The sequence below is a fragment of the Oxyura jamaicensis genome, chromosome 26 (genome assembly GCF_011077185.1).
Source record: "Oxyura jamaicensis isolate SHBP4307 breed ruddy duck chromosome 26, BPBGC_Ojam_1.0, whole genome shotgun sequence".
Lineage (NCBI taxonomy): Eukaryota > Metazoa > Chordata > Aves > Anseriformes > Anatidae > Oxyura > Oxyura jamaicensis.
The window spans coordinates 4,864,854-4,886,376 of NC_048918.1; the positions used below are offsets into that span (position 1 = coordinate 4,864,854).

At 54.0% G+C, this 21,523-nt stretch overlaps 1 protein-coding gene across 2 annotated transcripts in view; it reads right to left on the minus strand.

Annotated features, from left to right (window-relative positions):
- The window catches only part of PLXNA2 (plexin A2), a 153,503-nt gene that overhangs the window by 17,755 nt on the left and 114,225 nt on the right, over window positions 1–21,523 (minus strand). For both annotated transcript variants that reach the window (XM_035346793.1, XM_035346794.1), the window contains exons 12-22: window positions 21,229–21,422; window positions 16,782–16,933; window positions 13,627–13,744; window positions 10,918–11,054; window positions 7,199–7,366; window positions 5,962–6,055; window positions 4,802–5,041; window positions 4,306–4,449; window positions 2,953–3,187; window positions 1,870–2,012; window positions 283–551 (exon numbers count right to left, since the gene is read on the minus strand). In XM_035346793.1, coding sequence (XP_035202684.1) covers window positions 283–551; window positions 1,870–2,012; window positions 2,953–3,187; window positions 4,306–4,449; window positions 4,802–5,041; window positions 5,962–6,055; window positions 7,199–7,366; window positions 10,918–11,054; window positions 13,627–13,744; window positions 16,782–16,933; window positions 21,229–21,422 — 1,894 coding nt within the window. The remainder of the gene's footprint in view (window positions 1–282; window positions 552–1,869; window positions 2,013–2,952; window positions 3,188–4,305; window positions 4,450–4,801; window positions 5,042–5,961; window positions 6,056–7,198; window positions 7,367–10,917; window positions 11,055–13,626; window positions 13,745–16,781; window positions 16,934–21,228; window positions 21,423–21,523) is intronic.

A 21,523-nucleotide genomic window follows, 5' to 3' on the forward strand; every position in this document is an offset into this window, starting at 1 on the left:
TCCTAAAAGCCAGAAGCCTGGTGCGAAGGCTGAAGCTGCTGCATCTCGATCCCTCCAGGCACAGAGCTGCTGCCTCCTCCTCTTCCTGCCTCCACCCACAGGGTGCTGCTTGGCGTGGTGGGACAGTGAACCCCACTTTTTGTGCCCCTCAGCTCCCTGCTGTGATGGGACAGCCCTCTATCCGATGGGACTGGCAGTGGGAACGAAACCCCCGGGCAGAGCACAGGGTGCCCTTTTCCATGCCGCCCTCCCGCAGCCCTGGCCCCTCCGGCCCCGCGCTACCTGCGCAGCAGCAGCTTGGGGTGGTTCTTGTTCTCCAGGTTCTTCTCGATGAGGTCGGAGAGCAGCTGCTTGAGCACGTCGGTGGCGTACTCCAGCCTGCCCTGCAGCCCCGTCATGATGAGCGAGGCCACGTTGCCGCGGTCACGCATGGAGAAGCTGCGCTGCAGCTCCAGCGTCCGGATGAAGGTGAGCAGGAAGACTTTGTTGTTGATCAGCTGGGCAAAGAGCTTCAGCGCCTTCTCCACGCTCTGCTGCCCGTTCCCTTGGACCTGCGGTGGAGGAGAGCACCTATCAGGAGGGCAAGGGACTGGAGGGGACCACGTGCACAGCACAGCCCCGAGCTTTCCGTGCAGCCCACCACGGGACTGGCACAGGACAACGGAGCCCATCAGTTTCAGACCAAGGCACTGGGACCAGCAGCATCCCCCAAGAGCGGGGTGATGACAGCAGGGCTGATGCTGCTGTTCCTGCCCAGGACGGAGCAAACTGCCACGGGGACACCACTCCGTGCCCCACAGCCCTGCTGGTGCTGCCATGGGGACCAAGGGTTGTGTGGCTGGTTTAGCCCCGGGTGCACAAGAAATACCCAAACTCTGCCTCTCAGCACCTCAGACGTGGTCTGCACGGTTAGCCAGTGCTAACATCACCGTTCCTGCGCTCCCCGAGCCCTCCAGCACATCTCCATCACTGCTCCGAGCACTCTGCCTGCCATGAAGCTGCTGCTTTGAGGCTAACGGCCCTATAAATGATGTACGATTTTGCTTGTTCTGCACAAAAAGTGACACTCTTATAAGTAAATTAAATACCAATTTAGACTATTGCTTTATTATGGGACAAGTATAAAAAATTAATTGAGGCTTTCAGCCAGCTCCAGACTCGAGTAATTCATTACGAATGGAAATGATGAACAGCGTTAAGCAACACTTTACCAAACATCTTGGTAGACTTATGTATTGGTTTTACTGACGTTACGTAATTAAGCAACTGTGTAATTGGCAACACATTTATCACTTCTGCAGTTCTGTTTTCCATGAGTAAAACAAATAAGAAACATTCATATTTGTTTGCTGGTGCATCAGCTTAGTCGGCGACCGAAGCAGCAAAGGAAACGTGTGGGACCAGGACACTCGGGGCACGGGAGCGCAGCTGGGGATGCTGGCTCAATGGCTGCAACTGCTCCGCGCTGGGAAGGAATCTAATCTGATGCACAAATATTAATTAGCCCTCGCAATGAGCACTCTGGCACCTCAGTAAAGCCCTTCTAGAGAGGAGCAAGTTGCTGACGGCACAGCCAGAGGCCAGCCTTGCCTCGGCCAGGCGCTTGCCCTCCTGTGGGCACGCTGCGAACAGCAGCAGGAGGCGGCTTTGAAGGACACCAGGAATGTCCTGGCCTGCTTTGCTGCTGGCCTACAGCAATACACAAACCGATAAAAGAAAACTAAAGCAGCACTGGGAAAGAGGAAGCAAGCAGTGTGTGATGGTGATACAACACCGGGTTCTTCGTTAAAATGTGCTCGGGGCTCATCCTGCTAATAACTCCAGGGCCTCTGCCAAGACTCGGTGTGGAGGGCACTGCCCGTCCATTACCTCCAGCTCCCGCAGGACGGGATGGTCCTCGATGCCCGGGAAAAGGACCCGCATGGCATACGTCCGATAGTCCAGGTAGGGGATGCCGGAGCGATCCAGGTCGCTGGTTAACTCGTTGATGTCTGTCTGCAGCTCTGCAAAGGCTGTTGGGGAGAACACAAAGAGAAGCACAGTCAGACACAAGCTTGGGGAGGTGAGGCTGCGGGGCAGAGGCTCGGGGCGGACTGCCTGCCCCCACACCCGCAGCGGACGCCGAGCAGACCTTGCCACTAGCTCAGACCCTCACCCTCGGAGAATCACCCTCAGCAGCCGAGAGCACAGGCTGCAGAGAACAGACGCCGAGAACAAAAGATGCTTATTAATTTGTATGCAGTTCACACCTGTGTACACACCTGTGTACACACACCTAAAACACCTTTAAAGGCTGCAGATAGAAACGAGGATCTATTTCCATAACTTAGTGCCTCCCTTATTTTCCGTCCTCCTCCTCCTCCTTCACCACCAGTTACCAAAAAATCAAATCTGATGCAGATCAAATCCAAGCAGAAACTGCCTGCTGCAGGGGTCAGGAAGGAATTTATTCCTCCTCTCGTGACATGACCTCGACGTGGATGTCTCGGCTCTACGTGTGCCCTGCTGTGCGTTCTCCAGAGCACAAGACACTGGCCCAGCCAGGCCATGTCCATGCCGAGGCTGTGGGCTGTCCTGAACATAACTCCTGCTTTGTCTCACACTTTCAAGGCTACCCTTTTAAAATCAGCCGAACAAACCCAATGCACCTATCGATACATCCAGAGGTCACACTATGAGATTTGCAGCTTTCTATTTATTTGTTTTTCATCCACTAAATGCCTTTCCAGCTGGATTCAGCCATTCGCAGGGATGTACGACACGACAAATGGTTTCTGTCCCAGCCCTCCAGTTACCCCTGTAACATCAGGTGGCTGGGACGAGGCGAGGGCTGGGGCAGGGAGTCCAATGCACAGGGAGGGACTGATTCCCATGGAGCTGAGCAAAGGGAGGGGAAGGGCTGCAGGGGTGAGGGAGGGCTGACATCCACACATGGTGCAGCGCAGTACTGACCCTCCTTGCACTCCAGGGCCACCCGGGACTCCAGATTGTCCATCTGCATCTGCAGCCTCTTGAGGGTCAGGTCGTTCTCCCGGGACTTGCGCTTGTAGGCGATGAGCACGATGATGACGATGATGAGGAGCAGGCTGCCGCCGGCTGCGATGCTGACGATGGCCGGCAGGGTGAGGAGGCTGTCAGAGCTGATGCTCACCGAACCAGGGGAGAAGATGATGCCACCAACGCGCACCTACAAAACACAGCAGGGGTGAGCAGCGGCTTCTACTGGGGTGTTATCCTGTCCCAAAGCCCCTCTTTCCTGGCCCGAGATGCCCTACAGCCACCTAGGGAAGAGGCACCACACAGCCTCGGCCAGAAAGGCTTTGTTTCGTTGTCAGCAACAAAAGGTGCAGCTCCTGTGAAGGCAGGGAGTCATGATAAATGTGCCAGCCCTCCGCTATCAGGGCTTTGTTCGTTTTATCTGATGGCTCCATTTGACTTTCATTTTACAGCTTTCAGGCCCCTTTTGTAACCCGTGGACATTAGCAACCCGGTGACAATTGCCCTGACAAGAACCACGAGCAAATGGGGAGGGAGGAAGGAGGAGAGGGGAAGAGCCATGGGCAAACACCACAGAACGAGGCTGAGGCTGACGGTGGCGGCGCTGGCTTTTTTTGGCCATGCCCGGGCCACAGATGCGAGCAGCTCCTGGCCAGGTTGCGCTGCTGTGCGTCACGCTGTGATAATCTGAATGTGGTTTGGATGCTGAACTTCAAGAGAAATAAATCACAATTACAATCTCATTTGGGCTCTGCTCAAGCATTTCGGCAGCTGCGTGCTTGGTCTGCGAGTGGATCAGGGAAGGCAGCAGTGCCCAAAACCGAAGCGAAGGCACCGACTGTCAGCCTGGACGGGGCTGCTGATCCAGGCAGTCCGGTGTTCAGACACTGCTGGCTCCTTCTGCCTCAGGAAAAGCCAAAACCTTCTGTCTATCCTCTTGGCAAATCGGGTCTGGCTATGAGGACTAACAAAATGCTTCCCTGTTCTGCAGGGGGGGGAATGCAGCGCACTGACACTCGCCTCGCCGTTCCTGCAGGGACAGCGAGCAACACCAGAGAAAGGATGGAAACTGCTGCCGAACGCTGTACTTATTCTGGAAAGCTCTGACAGCGGGCAGTGAGTCTCAAGGAGGCAATAAGATGTTTCCACATCAATATTTTAAGCTTCCAATATTTTAAGCTTAGCCATAAAGATCTACAATCCTACTCAGTCCTTGGACAGGGAAATGAACTTGGTAACCAAGCAGGGCAGGGAGGAGGAGGAGGAGGCAGGGAGGAAGGGCTGCCAAGTGGAGCGGCCGGTCCCTACCGTCACTTTGTGCTGTCCGGTGAGGTTGGGAGGCTCGCACAGCAGCTGGGTCTCAGAGACGGTGACGGCGCAGGGCGTCTCTCCGATCAGCACCGTGTAGTTGAGCTTCGCTCCCCCGGGAGCGGGCGGGCACAGGTTTTTGCCCTGGCAACAGAGGTGGAGAAGACTGTACAGAGATGCGGTGTGTTTCTCTGGTTTTCATAGATGGGGCTCCTCCGGGTGTTTCTCATTTTCCAAAGGGGGACAAAATTCCTCCCTCACCCCCTGCTTTCTGGGTCCCCTTAGCAGAAGCCCTGCTTCCTTCTGGAGATACGGATTCTGCACAGCCACTGCATGTAGAGCTGTTACAGCTTTACAGATCCGACTATATGGGACTGGTTTTTACCTTACGAAGAGCTGTATGATATGCACATGTACAAAACCCTATTTAGCCCCCCTCTGCATGGCCTGAGTAGGCCACTGACAGCATCCCACCAGGCTTGCAGAGGTCTCTTACCTTCAGGATGATGGGCGACCCCGGCTTCTGCTCCAGCACCCCGGTGGGGCTCAGGAGCTCAAACGTGGGGTTGGGGTAGTAGATGAACTTGGTGTCGTTGTAGACCAGCAGGGACTGCACATTGTTAAAGATGAAGCCGAACTCGTCGGGCCGCTCGACGGCGTCCAGGCCGGGTCGGTGCTCGGGGGCCAGGGTGGGCGCGAGGCACACCAGCGCCGTGGCGTTCACCACCTTGCAGACCTGCAGGGAGGACAAAATGCTTTTCTGGGACCTGTGAGCAGCAGCAGGGAAAAACTCATCCCTGTGCTGGTGAGTTCTGACTTGCACAGTGATGTTCTCAGTCCTTAAATGCTCCCTGAAAACTCCAGTGGATTCAAGCTTCGCTGGATACATTTCATCCAGGCTCAGCACTTTGCGCCCGGAGGTTGGGGGAATTTGCTTCCCTTCCAGCCAGCACACAGGCACGGGAGCAGAGATGGAGAAAGCTTCAAAGCAAGAGGTGTTTTAAGGCAGCTGGAGGATTGCATACCCGATCGCTTGCTCTTTTCCTTTCTTGTTGCATCCTCGTGGGCAATGCCAGCTTTGAAGCAGACCCTTAATGAATACCTGGTCTCTGCTACAAATTGGTGATTAGAGGCAGTTCCCTGGTGCTGGGGAAGAGAGGAACGATCCCCTGGCAGCCCGGGGTGGAGGTAGCAGGGAGGTCAGCTCCTGCTGGGCTGAGGACACCCGCAGCTCCTCCAGCCCTGGGAGCCGGGAGCCAATGATTTATGAGACTCTCGCCATACAGAGCAGCAAGGGCCCAGCTCTAAGTGGAAGATTTAATTTTGCTCAATTCTGTCTTCGGAATTATTTTTGTAACAGTGTAACTGCAACTGCTAACAACAAAATTAGATGTTTTTAAAAAGAGCTCAGAAGAAAAGGGTCTCCAGGGGGAAGGGAGAAAGTGAATAGGAAAAGACTGCTAACTGATTTGCCCTTTCCAAGATAATACAGGTCTGGTCAGAAAGATCACAGCGTAGAAGCAGTATTTTTCAGTTTTACCGGGTCAAAATAATTCCCAAGTGTACTGGAGGTACAATTCTTGTCTGTACTGTACAAGAAGAAGGGGTCCTGCTGTGCGGCTCGGCACGGGGATGCAGCCCAGCAGCAGCACTTACGTTGACGGACTCCTTGCCGTTGTGCTTGACGCGGATCCGCGGCTCCTGGATGACGTCCAGGTTGGAGCCGGTGACGGTCAGAGGCGTGTGCCCGCTGCGGAGAACCGGGAGACAGGCGGTTAGTGACCGGCAGCAGGATGGGGCTGGGGCTGTGCCTGGCAATGAGGATGCTCGCTGGTCTCAGAAAGGTGCTCATAAAGACGTGGGGGCACCGGGTGACAGCGGGGAGGTGCAGCCCAACCTGAGTGGCGGCTCACGAGTTGGTGAGCCTGCCTCCTCCCCGCAAGGCAGCAGGACAAGAAATGGGACCAAAGAAAACAACTGAGCCAAGACTAACTAAGAAGAACAATAAATTAGTCACAGCATCAATGGCTTACGCAGCAATGTTTCTGAGGAACGTGGCAGCGCACGACAAATGGCATGGGTGGCAGGGGGTGGGCGCGCTGCACCTGAGCAGCAGACACCACAAGTGTCTTCCCCTCCTGGCTTTTCCTGTTCATTGCAGCAGCACGGCCCAAATTCACACAAATCTCCAGCTCCTCTACAGCAGAGGCTGGCGGTTTTGCTCAGATCATCTCTTAGCAGTTCTGACAAGCCCATCAAACCCATCTCACCCCAACCAAACGGCAATCCTGAATTGGGACTCAAAGCAAACATCTTGCAGAGCTGCGAGACACTTCCTTCTTTCATGGGCAATTTTAAAAAATAATTGGAATTTGAGATGAACGGCTCTGTTACATCCCTCGTGAGCACAGCCATTAAAGCAGTGCCAGGGGATGAGCAGAGCCCAGGGTTTTTAGCAGCGACCACGTCACAGCGACGTGACAGCGCCTGCCGCTGTTCCTAGCAGTCAATCTTGGATAAACAGTGCGTTTTGATTAGCATCAGCTTTTTCCTTTCTTGGTGGCTGCTGGTTTTGTTTTATCCCCCAACTACAAAAAGAAGCCTTTAATGAGCAATTGTGCACTTCTTCAGCAGATGGAAGCGTTCTTGGGGCTTTATTCGTGCTCCCAGAATCTCGGTGAGGGCTGCTATTGCTGTAATTGCCTTGGTAATTACAACGACTTTGGTAACTCTGGACCTGATTTTCAGTAAACACGATTGCTGCAGACGTCTAGCACTGACAAATGCAGGACTCTGGATGGGACATGTAATTCCCAACTGTCCTTTCATCCTCACCCAGAGATGACCAGACCAGGCGAGGTCACCCCGTGACCTGCTGTCAGAGCTCTGTTACCTCGCGATGCTCCACTCGGGTTCGATGTGCTGCACCTTTGGGTCGTCGATGTACTCGAACAGCAAAGTCTGCTCCAGCTGGGCCCGGTCAACGCTCACGGAGACGTGGACAGGCCCCAGGCCGTGGGCTGACGGCGCCGACATGCACACGATCTCGTTTGTGGACCGCCTGTGCAGGAGAGGAGCAGGGGGAGAGTCAGTGGGCAGCACCCTAAGCCATCCCCGTGGGGCAGCCCTGCAGCTCCCACCAAGGCTGGCCCCTCACTTGGCCCCATGCTCTGAAACCCACAAAGGTGCTGAGCTGCTGAGACATGGGAGGAAGGACAGAGCTCCACATGAGTGGGGGCTCCGCCTGCCTCCCCGAAGAGAAGCAAAAAGCACTTTTTGTGCCAAACTGCAGCCTCCCGCATCCCTCTCTGAACCTGCTGCCTTCTGCTGGGCGTGTGAAAACAGATGGCTGCTTTTTAAACGGGATGCGTAAACTCTCTCGAAAGCCAAATTCTTCCCCTCCCCACCCCACTGCACACACGGGACCTCGTGAGCAGCGGGATGGACCCGCGGAAGCCCCGGCTTGGGAAGCACGGGGCTGGCAAAGCACAAGGGAATTGGGCAGTGCATGGAAAAGGAGAACAGGCTCTGATGTCCTGCTGCAGGGCCAAGGGAATCACAGTGGGGATGGGGCTGCTCATGGCCACACAGCCTGGCAGTGCCGCTGCTCGGCGTGCAGTGCTGGAGCCTCGTCCTTGGGAGCCTCGCGCCCAAGCCTGCGTCTCTGCTCTCACCCCGAGTGTGGGAAAGGCCATGCTGCTTCCATGGCTCATTGAGCTTTGGCTCCTCTTCTGCCAGCAAAGGGGAGACGACAGGCAGCTCTTCAGCATCTCGCTGCTGTTACGGCACTTAAACCAAAACCTGGCAACTCCTGCATGCTCGGTCCTCACCATCCTTGGATGCTGCATAAAGTGCGGAGGTGCCTCAATGGCTGGGGCTCGCATTCAGCACGCCCACTGCTGTGCTTCCAGTGGTGTCTCCATGTGAGTTATGTGCTGTGATTCTCTCTCCAGCTCCTTACGTACCCATCACCTTGCTGAGGCGGGCATTGCTCCACACCGGGCTGTTTCAGAGGGCATCTGACTGCACCATGGTGCTTCCAGCCTTACCCCTCTGCATGCCCACCCAGCGCAACAGACGCAATAGCAACAAGCTCCTGAAGCATCCGAAGCAAACCAGCCTCGGCTGCTCCTATGGATGCACTCGCCACCCGTGCCCCCCGCCTCCCATCCCTGTTATCTCCCATCGCATGTTTGCGCCGCCTCTCCCTGCCCCTCGGCTCTGGCGTGAGCCCCGGCGTGACGCACGGCTGCTGGCACCGCTGCTCCCCGCTCCCCGCGAGCAGTTAATTAGCTTTCGGTGCTATTATTGTGTCGTCATGGTGAATCTACCCACTCCTCCGATCAGAGACGCGAGAATGGGGGAAGCTGTAATTAGAGTGAATCTCATTAGGAACCGCTTCATCTAATCAAGCTCCCCCACACCCTCCAGTACAATTGGAGTTCATTGCCTCAAAACAGTCCAAGCAAAACAAAGTGCACAGTGTGACCCCTCAAGAAAGATGGAGTCATTTATATACTGCCGCTTGTTTTGTTTAAGTTTCTGCTTGCCTGGGGTAATTAGAACACGCCGAGACTTCAGACCGCTTCCAGGTTTTGCAGGTCAGTATCTGCAGGTTGCCTGGATATAATCATATATTTAAGGGATTTTATTACAAGGCTAATTCTGCCCCCAGGCTGGCTTGCAGGCTGCTTGTGCTGATGGTAACGCAGTCACCTGTGTGCGTCGAGGAGCCAATCTGGCATCTCTGCTTCGGATACAGGAAGAAATGCTGATGGATGGGCTGCAATACTTAGCACTCGGAGAGCTTCTCTGTGGCATGCCCAGACCTCCTGGAGCACTCCATGCATGCCTGAGTCCTCCTTCTGTTCCTGGGGTGGGGATGATGGGGAGACGAGTGCAGCAGCCAGGGTTTAAGCTGTAGGGCTGGGAGCGGTGTGAGGCTTGTGTCCTTTCTGAACTTCTGGCTGGGATCCACCCCCATGGGTGCTATCTGGCACAGGACAGGCTCCGTGGTGCAGCGTTTCCATGTCACCTGGGGCTTGGCAGAACCTCGGAGCTTTCCAAACATCCCTGAGTGCACAGGGCTCAGCAAAGGGAATCAACCAAGAAAAGGAAGTATAAAAGGAGCAACAGATGCAATCAATGCCTCCAATGTCCTTCAGTTCCTGTATCCTTTTCTTGGATACATAGCCAAACACTGGGCACACAACAAGAGCTGAGGAAGTCCACTAAACACTTGCTCATTATTAACAGGCTCTTCATAATCCACCCCTTCTCATCCACACCATGAAATGGAAACCAAGAAGCTGTTTAGCTATTCTGAGGCTGATGGAAGAAATAATTGTTGATGCTCGGCATTTCCACTGGCCCCATACCATGGTGCCAGGTTTATCTGGTGCCACGACACGTGCAAGGAAGGCCAAGCCCCAGCCTGCTCCCGTGGTGCTTGGCAGGGCTCAAGATGGACAGGGAATGATCACTGCTAATATCCCAACATGTTCCCATGTCTGCGTTCACAGATCCCATAACTGGGAACCTCGCAGTCTTCCAGACGAGAAATTCACCTCCAGGGGTCATTGCATTCCCAGGAACTTCCTTCGATCCTCCTGGGCAGCCCGAGCTGGGGTTTAGAAGGCAGAATCCCTGCACACATCACACCGCTTCAGTGGGGTTCCTGGGCATTTCTAAGGCTTGCCAGCCTCAGAGAAAAAGCAAAGGGAAGCCCTAGCCTGCAGGGACTGGGCACGGGCTCTGAGTTGGTGCCTCGTGGCTCAGGCACTTGGCTCAGGTTTGTGGGCACATGTGGCACCCAGTGGCACCCAGTGGCACCCAGTGGCACCGGGGCGCCTGGGTGCGCCCAGTGCAGGGCGTGTACGCGATGCACACAGATGTACACTGCTGGTATCTTTTTTTAACTAAGCCTCAAGAAAACTCATTAAACCCTGCAAATGTCAACTCGGTGTTTACACTGCTGGGTAAAAAGCAAATTTGCCCTAGATATCCCGTGGGAGGTTCGTGGCTGTGCGTGATCCTGGCAGCAGGTGGGTGAGGTTCCTGGCTCTGCTCCGCCACTCAGGGTCCCCCCAGCTCTGAAAGTTTTTGGAAGGGGCTGACCCCCACAGCAGGGGCTGCAGCGAAAGTTGTGTGAGGTGCTGGTCTGTGGAAAGAGAAACCTGAAGTTTGTCAAAACATTTATTCAGTGGCAGACTTGGCTGGGCCAGGTTAGCAGTTGGACTTGAGGACCTTTAGGTCTTTTCCAACCTAAATGTTTCTGTGGTTCTATAAATATTACATTTTTGTCAGATCACACTAGTCTGGGGGCAGGTACTGAGGACTGCTATAAACATTTGACAACTGGAGTGCTGTTTGCCCAAGATTTTTGGACCAGTTAAACACCTAACAGCCTTAAAGCGAAGCAATGGCCAGCACTAATACAGATGTGCCCATCCCTTACCAAGTAAGGCTCAGTGACAACAGGAAAGATGACAACTTCACAAAATAAATGAAAGCAGGGGAGCTCTCAGGGGATCCCAGATGCATTTTTGAGGCTCAAAAATTTTTGATGAGTGCTCAGGTACAGCAGCCCCGCGGCCGGGCTTAGCCCCTTACCCCTGGAAGGTGCAGCTCTGGTTCCCCAGCAGCACGGAGACGCGGCTGCCGGCGCCCAGGTGGTGCCCGGCGATGGTGACCAGTGTCCCGCCCGACTCGGGGCCGCGGCTGGGCGTCAGGAAGATCACGGCTGGTGTCTGCGGAAAGACGAGGAGAAGGTCAGCAGTGCTCCTGCCTGCACCCCAGGAGCATCCAGGGAGCAAAAAGAAACCCTTTTCCAAGAGGAACAGCAAAATGGAGACATGTCCTGGACGCCTGACAAACCTCCTGCTAAAATGTTGAGCCCTGCTGTGAAGGAGACACACCTCAGCAAAGTAACTGTAAGTTCAGTCTGGGCAAAATAAAGTACCTTTGCCTTTGTTCCTCAATAAATAAATAAAGCCAGCTGCTTGCACTGCAGATGCAAAAATGAACTGGAATGCGAACCAAGCAAACTGCCACAATGGAGATCTGAACACAACTGTCTAAAGTTTGCCGCTGTGGTAAAACATAACAAATAAAACCAAAACCAGGGCATGGCAATGGGAAATGCCAGACCATGTTAACAAAACACAGCGCCAGCAGCTCCAGCCTCATGCGCAGCATCATGCTGGCACTGTGGGGGCAGAGCCTGTTTCCCACTGCTGCTGGGAAGACACCTCGGTGCGTGCATTTACATCCCACTCGACGTTTTGTCAGTGATATTATTGCAGCATTGCCACCTCTTTATCCTGCCTCGCGCTCTTGGTAGCTATTTGTCCCCCTTAATGGAATTTGCAGAAAGCTGGTACCTTTTTATTTGTTTTCCATGAGTGGATATAACCAAATTGTTTTACTAATGCTTCCCCATTACCCTCTTTATGACTCTCATCTGCAGCTGGCAGCCTCCCAGCCCCACTCCCTTGGTGCCACCTGCCTGGCAGCTCGCTGCGTTTGTGCTCCTTTCCAAACACAACCGGGGGTTCCTGGGTGCGCAGCGCCTGCAGAGCAGCTCAGACCAAAAGCCCGTTTGACCCTGACTCCTCACTCCTATGAAGAACACACTATCCACCCTGTTGTGGATAATTATGGAATAATTTTACAGGAGGGGAAATTCCTTCTTCCCGCTGCCGGCCCTGCACTGGGGACAGGCTGCTCGTGGGAGCCCAGGGACACCCCGAGTGGGTACTTCACACATTTCTTAACTCCAGCCTCTTACAAGCCCCCAAAATTCAAAGCATTGCCAGGCCCAGAAGCTGGGGCTGCAACCTCGAGCAGCTGCAGAGCTGAGGGCCCAAACCAGAGACCTGCAAAACCTCCCAGTCCTGGGGCGAGGCTGGCACTGGATGAGGGTCTGAAAGCTATACGAGAATTTTCCATCTTCCGCTCATGATTTGGTGATAATTGTGACAGATTTACATATCCAAAGTACCTCCCCAGACAAAATGGGTGTAATTAAGGTGCGAGCACAGCTCCCGCCTGGTAGCAGACACCAGATGAGCTCACCAAGGCACGAACCCTCCCAGGGTCACAGCACAGCTCTGCTTTAAGGTACCAATCACTTTTACTACTGACTTTAACGGCATAAACCAGCTGTAATGGAATTTGTGGCGGCGCCAGAGGAAAAATAAGAGGCCAAGTAACAAAAGGAAATGATATATGCAAAGTTTTAGATGCCTGAAAAAAGAAACAATAGTCATAGTGGGTGCTGAAAATCAGAAGCAACAATGCAACGGATAATGCTCGACATATGCTTACCAGGTTGCTGCAAGGTTCACAATTCATCGCTGCAATTGCCTTCCACTGGCTCCTGATTATTGTTCAACACAAACCAAGAGTGCATCCTCTTTTGTGCCATGCGGGAATCTGCCTTTAACTAATGGCCAGTCTGGGGACCGGCAGTGCCCTGCGATGATCGGAGGCTGTTCTGGTGTATTTAAGCAACATTTCACCTCGTCTAGCAACATGGCAACACCCAAAGGAGAGAAGGCATCTGTGATCCCTGCATCTCTTCACTTAGCTCTCAGGTCGATGGAGGTGCCCTGGGAGCAGCAGCACTCCTGGCCTGTAACACTGGTTTCTGAAGGTACAATGGAATATCACGTGCAGAAAATGGAAAATTCATGACCCTAAAGTTAAGGGTGGAGTCAGGTGCTTGCTCTCCTCCATGTGTTTCTGTGTTCATGCAAAAAGCCCTGCCAGTGCCTGTGCTGTGCGTACAAAGGCAAGCAAACACCTTCAAAACCAACCAGAAGCAATGCTGTAGATTTCTGCCCTTAGCTAAGGCCCAAAGTAACAATGCTCCTTCATCACTCTTCCTTACCCAAGACAGGATAAAAATGTGAATCCTGACTCCAATTCCTTGGCAAGATTATGCTCAGAAAAGCCCTTGAGTATAGAACACAGGCATGCTTTGCGAAGTGCTGCTGCTCTGAGTACACCAACGCAGCTCGCAAGGAGTAGCCCAGCCCAGCAAGTCAAGGGTTATCGCTATTTTGGAGGTGCAAAGCTGAAACCAAATGCTGCGGATACCCTGGTTGTAGGTTCCCACCTAAATCTTGCCTATCCTGTAGACCCACAGAAGCTGGGCTCGTTGACGGGGCAGCTCCAAACAAACAGCTCGTGCAGCATTATGGGGAAAGCATTTGCAAAACCTGGGGCTGCCTTTTGGTGTCGGAGCCCCAGCGTTCGCCGCGTGCCCCTGCAGAGCCCGAGCCTTGCAGGGCGCTCCCTGCCTCGCAGGGCACTCACCACGAAGGAGTACTGCTGCGCGGACCTGGCCGTGAACTCGGGCTTGCACTCTCCGATGCACAGGAGCACTGGGCCGGAGCTGATCCCTGGAAGCGCCTGCCCCATTTCACAGACGATCCTGGAAGCAGAAACACCGCAGTGAGGCTTTGTCAGGAGGTGCCAGCAGCGCCCTGTGCGGAGCTGGGTTCTTTTTTTTTTTTTCTTTTTTCCCTCTCCCCTCTTTAACTTTGATATCTGCCTCTTTGAAAGAAGTTAATTACTGAGTCTATTTTTACCCCATGTAGTAATTTAAAGAAAAAAAATCAAAATTAGACATAATTATTACAAGCTGTAAACTCCAGAGCAAAGCAGAGCACTAATGGCAATATATTAGCCAGTAGCAAAGTGAGTGCGAAGTCCTTAGAGTAACAGATGAGTTCATTAAGGGAACAGCTCACACTGCAGTCTCCCAGTTAATCAAAAATGGAGAAACCTGCTCGGGGATGATAGAGACAGACGCGGCGAGCAGGCTTTGCCGTGGAGACAGGGCTGAGCATGCTGACGCTGGTGGATGGAGCCAGTGGAAAGCAGAGACACAGATCCTGTGCTCCTCTGCGCCCAGCTCAGCCCCTCGGGTGCACACCAAAGTGGCATCGAGAGCTTGGGCAGGGGCTGCCGGGGTGCACGGTGGTGGTCGGGGGGGGCTGAGCCCTGCCACCCAAAGCTCCCAGGGTGCTGGCGATGCCTCCTGGAGCTGAGAGCACTGAACACCACTGTGCCAGCACGTTTGTCATGGATGCAGGGAGGGGTATCCACAGGGACGTCAGCGGGCTGAGGTCTTTAGCTAGACCTAAGGAGGTCTATGCTGGGAAGAAAGCTGAGAGCATAGAGCCAAGCGCTGGAAACCTGAGGATATGAGTAACCTGCCTCGGTGCAGGGAGTGGTGATGAAGGCAAGGAAATGCTTGTCAGTGCTTGGCCTGAGAGCCAGAGCTAGAGGAAATGCCAGAATTTTCTTTCCCTGCTGATGCTGAAGGTGCTTTTGCAAAGTGGCAGGGGAAATGCTTGCTTTTCGACTGATCATGTGCAAATGCATGAAAGGATCCAATTTGTGAAGGCAGCATTTCAGCAGCCTTCAGCAGCATTAAATTCACTGCGAGCAAACTAAAATAAAAAGACGAAAGGAAAAAAGAACCTGCAAACAGCATGCACAGGTGATGCCAGGAGGCCTAACGAAATACATACATGCTAATAAAGAGCTCTCGTGTGAAAGTCCTTATTGCTGCAGATCAAAACAGGTTGCCTAGAGAGACGCTGCCTTTGCAGAACAGAAAGGGAAGCATCTCAGCTGCACGCCTTAATCTGCCACGTGTTCTGCTCTGCCTTTCAGCCAGCCGTCGCCTGGGCACCTCTCTCTCCTCCGCCTGCCTCCTCATTACTTCTCCTCCCGCAAGCCAGCACAGTGGAGGCTGGGTTTCAGCAAGGGTCAGGGCAGAGGACTGCAATCTGGGAGCAGTATTCTTCCATCCTGCAGCAGGTGGGCAAACAAAGCCCCGCTCGAGATACACACACCAAGAGCTATGGCACGGGGGGGACACCGAATACTCAACTGGTGTCCCCTGAAGCAGCAGCCGAGGACACGGAGCGCATCTCTGGTACAGCACCAGGCAGAATGCAGCGAGGGACAGGGGCACAAGTGACCCCGGTACACCTGATCCTGATTTCTGATAAAAGCCAAATCCCCAGCAGGTACCTTGTTACAAAATGATGCATTCGGCAGAGCTGTAGGGTGCTGATTGCTGGGCTAAGTGGCCCTTTCACCAACATTAACCTAATTGCTGGCTGATAGATTGTGTGGCTGGAGCATATGGTGAGTCATTACAGTCTTGGAATTCAGTCTGCCCACAGAAGCTTTAAGAGGGTCCTTTTATCTGTATTCATCTTTAAAAGGCAGCTCTCATGCAAACGCTTGCTGTTATCTGCCCAGGGTAAATGTTTTAATGATGTTAACAAACTTTGAAAGCTCAAGAGCCATAATTAGAGTCATGATTATAAAATCAGGGTTTCATACCATCAAAGGAGGACAATTTTATAATATTCTGCCTTTTATTTGAAAAATAAAATAAAACAAAATGCTGCTCAGCAGAACCGCCCAGGCCACGAGCACCAAAGGCGCGCTCAGTGCACACCCGGAGCCACGGCTGCGCTGACGCTGGCTGTGCTGTGCTGCCACAGCACCCTTCACCCGGTGGCCGGAGAACACTGACCAACCAACTGCTCGCTTCCAAACGGAGGGGATTTGGGCTGCAGGTGGGGAAAATGGTGACCGGGAGTGAGCAAACAACAAACCAGTGCCAACGCGTCCCGGTGACGCGCGCCTCTGCTGTGCTGGGGCTCAGACCAGGTGCCACCGATGGGATGTCACCAACAGATGACAACTACCTCCAGCTGCTGCCAGAGCTGGGGCACATCCGTGCTGCTGGTGGCCACCCCTGGGGAGCTGCCACATCCCCCCAGCCACCCTAGCCCCCAGCAGGTGACATCGGAGGGCCCGTGGGAACACTTCACACACTGCACCTCACGTCCCCTGCCCGGCACCGATGACCCCCAGCACCATGGCTGACCTGAGCAATCCCCCCAGGCAGCAGCAGGACCAGGTGTCACCGTGGGAGGTTTATTCGCCCATCTTCTGTTACATGCCTATTTTGTAATTTTTGGTTGACGTTTTTCTTAGTGAAATAAATGAATTGACTCCAGCGGAGGCCCATTTGGATTAAGGGGCTGTCACCACCTCACATGTCTAACAAATGGCTGCGCGCAGCCAGCAGCGCCGGCTGAATTTCAAGTGCGAGGGGGAGTGGAGGGGGCAGAGAGGCTCAGCATCAACAGCAAGGTGCTCATCAGAAAAGTTGCTTAGCAAAGCAGGAACTGCCGTGTGGAAGGGAACAAAACACTTAATGAAAGCTTAAAGGGCTGTTTGACCCCCAAGATACCATCCAAGCACCCTGTCCCCTCCCAGCCGCAGGGGCACCATCCATCTCTGGACCCGTTCCTGCTGCTCTGCAGAGCTGGAGCGGGTGCAGGAACCACCGGGGTCTGGAGGAGTTATTGCCCTCCTGTGGGTTTGCTTCCACAGCTGGAGTCTGGGGAAGAGGCGACGTCCCCGAGGCCACTCACTGTTCGGCGACGACGTACTGCTCCGGCAGCGGCGTGCACGGCACCCCCGCCACCTGCACGCCGTGGGCGATCTCCGAGAAGTCCAGGCCCAGGTTCACGCCGCGAATGGTCACCCTGGTGCCTCCCTCCGGGGGGCCTGACACTGTCAGGATCTAGAGGGAAACACAAGGTGGATCAAGCTGCGGGAGGAACAGGGAGCTGGTTCCCCAGGAGCCCCGTGCCTGGCTGGGAAAAGAGTCCCCGTTGTGCGCACCGCGTCCCCCACCCACCCACGGGCTCACTATGCTGCAGCCACTGAGGGCATCTTGGAGAAGCTGACAAAGCTAAAACCCCTGTGTGTTGTCCTCAGAGGGGCCATCAAGGGTCCCCAAGCCTGGAGTCTGGACAATGCTGCTCTGCAGACAGAATAAACCTGGCTCCTTTTTCATAGACTACACAACAGACAGCGGGTAACCTTCCAGAAGCTGCTCGCTGCTTTGCAGAACCTTGTTAACTTCTGCCTTGGCCGTTCCCTGAATGTTAATACCACATTTTATTAGTAAGTTGGCACCTCGAGTGACTTCGAAATGTTAAAGGGCGAGGTGTGTGCTTTAAAGCTGCCTGTTTATAGCCTACCTCAGCCGTAATCAGCCCTGCTTCTATAGACTTTCATCAAGGACAATATCCTCTTCCACGAGCAGTATAAGTTACAATAATGTATAGTCACAAGATTTGGACCCAAGACTCTCAAACAATTGTTTTGAATCTGCCACCAGCCTGTTATTGCTCTTGGGTGAGTAACTAATCTCAATGCTACAGCTGTTATTAATAAACAAACAATCTATAATAATGCACTTTAATTAATTTAATGGATAAATCTTGTTTATGCTTGTCGGTTCCACCTTTGTCTTTGGCAACAGATTTCAGCTCCTCAGGTCCCTTTCCTCAGTGTTTCTGGCTGCCTGGCAGCTTTTCCTCACCTTCCCATGAGCTCACTGGTCTCTGCTCGTGAGCAGCTTCAGAAGAGGCACAAGGCCCAGACCCAGAGTGTGCCTGCATCCTGCTGCCCTGTGGGGCCAGCACCCCAAAACAGCCCCCCTTGCACCATCCGCATAGCCCTATGTGCACAGCACGTCCCCAAATCCCCTTCCCATCCCCTGCAAGCTGCCAACACCTGCAGGACCCCCCCGGCACCCTGCCACCTTCCTGCCCTCTCTGCTTCTGCCACATTTCAGGTCTCAGCTGAGCCAGTTCCCTCCTCCCACCCTTACGTCTCAACTTTTTCCTCTCCACATCTCCCATTTAAGGCTCTGTTACTGAATCTGGGAAAACCTGCATAGGTTCAGCCTGCTCTCTGTGCCCAGGTGTGGGCATCACCGCATCTCAAAGCGCCTCGGCTTTCCTCTGCATGCGCTTCAACTTCTACCTCCCTCTCCCCCCGACCAACGACGGAGGTTTCTGATCCATTCATCACACCCTGCCTGTTGTGCTGCTGCTCTCTGTGCCTCGTACCACAGAGCACGCCACGTCTTGTATCATTTAGCTCCGCCAAGCACTGCGTGCCCACAAAAGACACGGTACAAAATCAAGCTGTGTTGCATTACACTGCATCCTGAAGGCCCGCGCTGCTGACGCTTACACCGCTAGCTGGGAATCACCTGAGCTCGGCCGTTCACGCACCTGACAGCTACAACTGTCCTTTGCAGCTCCACATTACTCTAAAACGTGTTTTGTTGTGGTGCCTGCACTGCCAGGCTTGTTGGCCCCTTCCCCTCTTCAGAAAGCAGTTGCGGTTTGCCATTTCCTGACCTTACCACGACTAGCGGAGCCAAACGGCCCTGCCAAACAAAGCAGGGCTGATTCTGTATTTTGAAAATGTCCTGACCTGGAAAATCCCCAATATGGAGCTCCACTCGACCTAGATTTTAGTGGTCGCTAATTGAACAGTTTTGAAGTAACTGTGCCATAAAGCAGCCCCAGGGTTAGAACAGATGCATTCAATTAATTACAGCTGGGGAGATTCAGTCAAAATCACAGGAAGACGAGGAGCCTTAAAGGTCCAGTGGCAGGAGCGCCCCGACCCCAGCACCCCCCGGTGTGCTCAGCCTGGGGCCGGTGGTGCTGGGGGGCTGCCCAGGCTGCAGGGCTCCCTGCGGTGACCCCCCCACGTTTCTGTTCCCAGACAGAAGCATTAGGAAGGGATACACCCCAAACAACCCCACCGGACCTGCTCACCTCCTGTCGGCCCTGATAAAGCGGTGTTTTGGTAACTCACACTGCGGCCCACAGGGATGTGCTCGGTACAGCAGCTCTCAGCCTCTGAGGTCTGTAGAGGATGGAAAGAACCCGCAAGGGCAGCTATGGGACAGCAAGGCCGTTACCAGGACTCAGACACTGGCTGTGTAAGGGGCTACACCTCTGCCAGAAATTTTTTAGGATGTCCTGAAAACAGTCTGAAAAACACTGAGATCCAAGGTGGGGCCGGGAAGGCCTTTGGGTGTGCTGACGCCCTGAGCTGTCCGCCTCTGCTCGCTGCCTCAGCCTGGAACAAAAGCACAACCCACCTCCTCTGATAACACCTGTCCCCTGCTGCACCGTGAGAGGACTTAGCATGTGCAAAGCATTGTGTTATTCCTAGAAAGGCCTCAAAATGGATGGTGATAAGAGCTTGGTTACCCTTGCACCCAGCCCTCAGACCTTGTAAGGGACACGGATACAGCATCGCACTGATGTTGGTGCTTGACACCAAGGCTGGCACCCCAGGGACCCTGCGGGGCCACCCCACTTCCCTCCCCAGCCTGCAGGAGATGCCACTGTAACAACCCGAGCTGTGTGTTGTCAGCCCCACGCCTTGCACCACTCAGCATTTGACAAAAAGCAGTATTTAGCCAGAAGCCATCCGTGCATGAGCCAGGGAGCCCTAGGCTCCCTCTGGAAAGCTGGGGGAAGCTGTGAGCCTGCGACACCTTGGCATCTGCTAGGGTGCGGAGAGAGCACCCCGCTTGCACAACAAATGGCACAACCCCTGCCCCTCCCAAACCTCATCCACCTTCGCTCTCTTTGTCTTCTTTCATCCCGCTTCAAGCTGTCCGGATCCCAGCTGATGAGCCCAGCAGGGAACCAGCACATGAGCATTGTCATCCCGGCATGATCCTTCCTCGTCTCTGCCTCGGCTGATAGCACATTCAGAACCTAATTGTTATCTCCGCAGAGCAACTCCATTATTCAGCCTGACACTGCCCCCCCCTTCAGCTGTTTGTTGCACTGATGTTATATTAATGAGGCCTGCAAATAAATGAATAGGAGATCAGAGTGCCGCTTGTTCACAAGAAAGCTGATTTTTATTTATTTATTGCAAAGACCACAGACTGCGTGGAAGTCTTGTGTTGTTAAAGGGACACTGCTGGTGACGGCAAGGCTTCCAGTCAGACGGGGCAAAAAAAGGGCTGCGTGCAGCCTGCTGCCCACTTGCTTTTATGACTATTAAAGTGTGAGCTCTTCTTGCTGGTTACACGTCCCCCAGAGGTGCTGGACCCGGGAGTAAAGCCCTTGACCTTCAGCTTCAGAGAAAGAGTGAAAGTGGCCGGATGAAGCAAAAGGAGTGGAAAACAGCCTGTTTTAAATGTTCTTTCAGCGTAGGTCATGCAGGGTGTTTGTAACCCAGGCACTCGTATGAGCGAGTGCTGTTCTCCAGTCTAAGATTTATGGCCAGCGCCAACTTACATCTAAACCTGAGACAACACAACAAGCCTCCGTGCCTTTCTTCCATAAAAACGAGGTGAATGCCTTCCTCCCAGGGGGTGAGAGGACAGACCTGGTGTAGAAACCAGTCTGAGGTATGAGGAAGCTTCCCCCTATGAAGGGGCCCTGGCTGAGCCGGTGCACACGCGTGTGCTGAGCCCCGCTGCTTCCCTGCCAGCTGTTCTTCAGCCAGGGACATCAGTGCAACAGCCTGCTTGGACACAACGCCGTGCTACACCTGCACCTCCTGCAGAATGCACACACATTCAGGGCAAGGGAGACTATTTTGTTAATGAAGTTAATTAAGTGAGAAACAAAAATCTTCTTTCATTCCCACCTGGTAGGAGTGTCACTTCTAATAGTAATGTTAACAGACCACGAGCGGTTTTATTGGTAGAAGTGCTCCTGGGAGACTCAGCGGTCTGAACGGAAACATCACAAACATCAGCTCTAGACTAATTAGCTCCCTAGTTTAATTAGCATTCCTGCACCGGTCCGCAGCGGTCACCCCACCACCGGCAGCATCGTGGCGTGCGAGAGCTGCGTGGCAGTGCAGCGGCAGCAAACCCCGCTCACACCCACGGTGACTTCGCAGGACGCAATGGAGCATTTTTGTTCCCCTCCCTTCAGCTCTGGATGGGCGGCGGGGAGCTGGGGACAGCCCCGAGCCCCCCCGAGATGGGAAGAGAAGGGGCCGGGGGCGGGCAGAGCCCAGCGGCGCTCTTACCTCGGTGATGCGCGGGTTGGAGCACTTGACGTTCCTGCTGGACCAGTCGAGCCAGGGCTGGGCGGCCGAGGGGCCGCAGTGGGGCCGCAGCGTGCACTTGGCCTCCCCGCTGCACCACCCGCACTCGAACTTGGGGTCGGCTTTGAGGCAGAGCCCGCAGCTCTCGCGCTGCGCCGCGCACTTGTACAGGTGCACTGCAGGAAGGGAGGATGGCACACACTGAGTTGTTTCTCCCCATGGGTCATTTTTTGAGCTTTAGTCTGGGGGCTTCCAGCAGTTCTCCCACTGTTGTGGT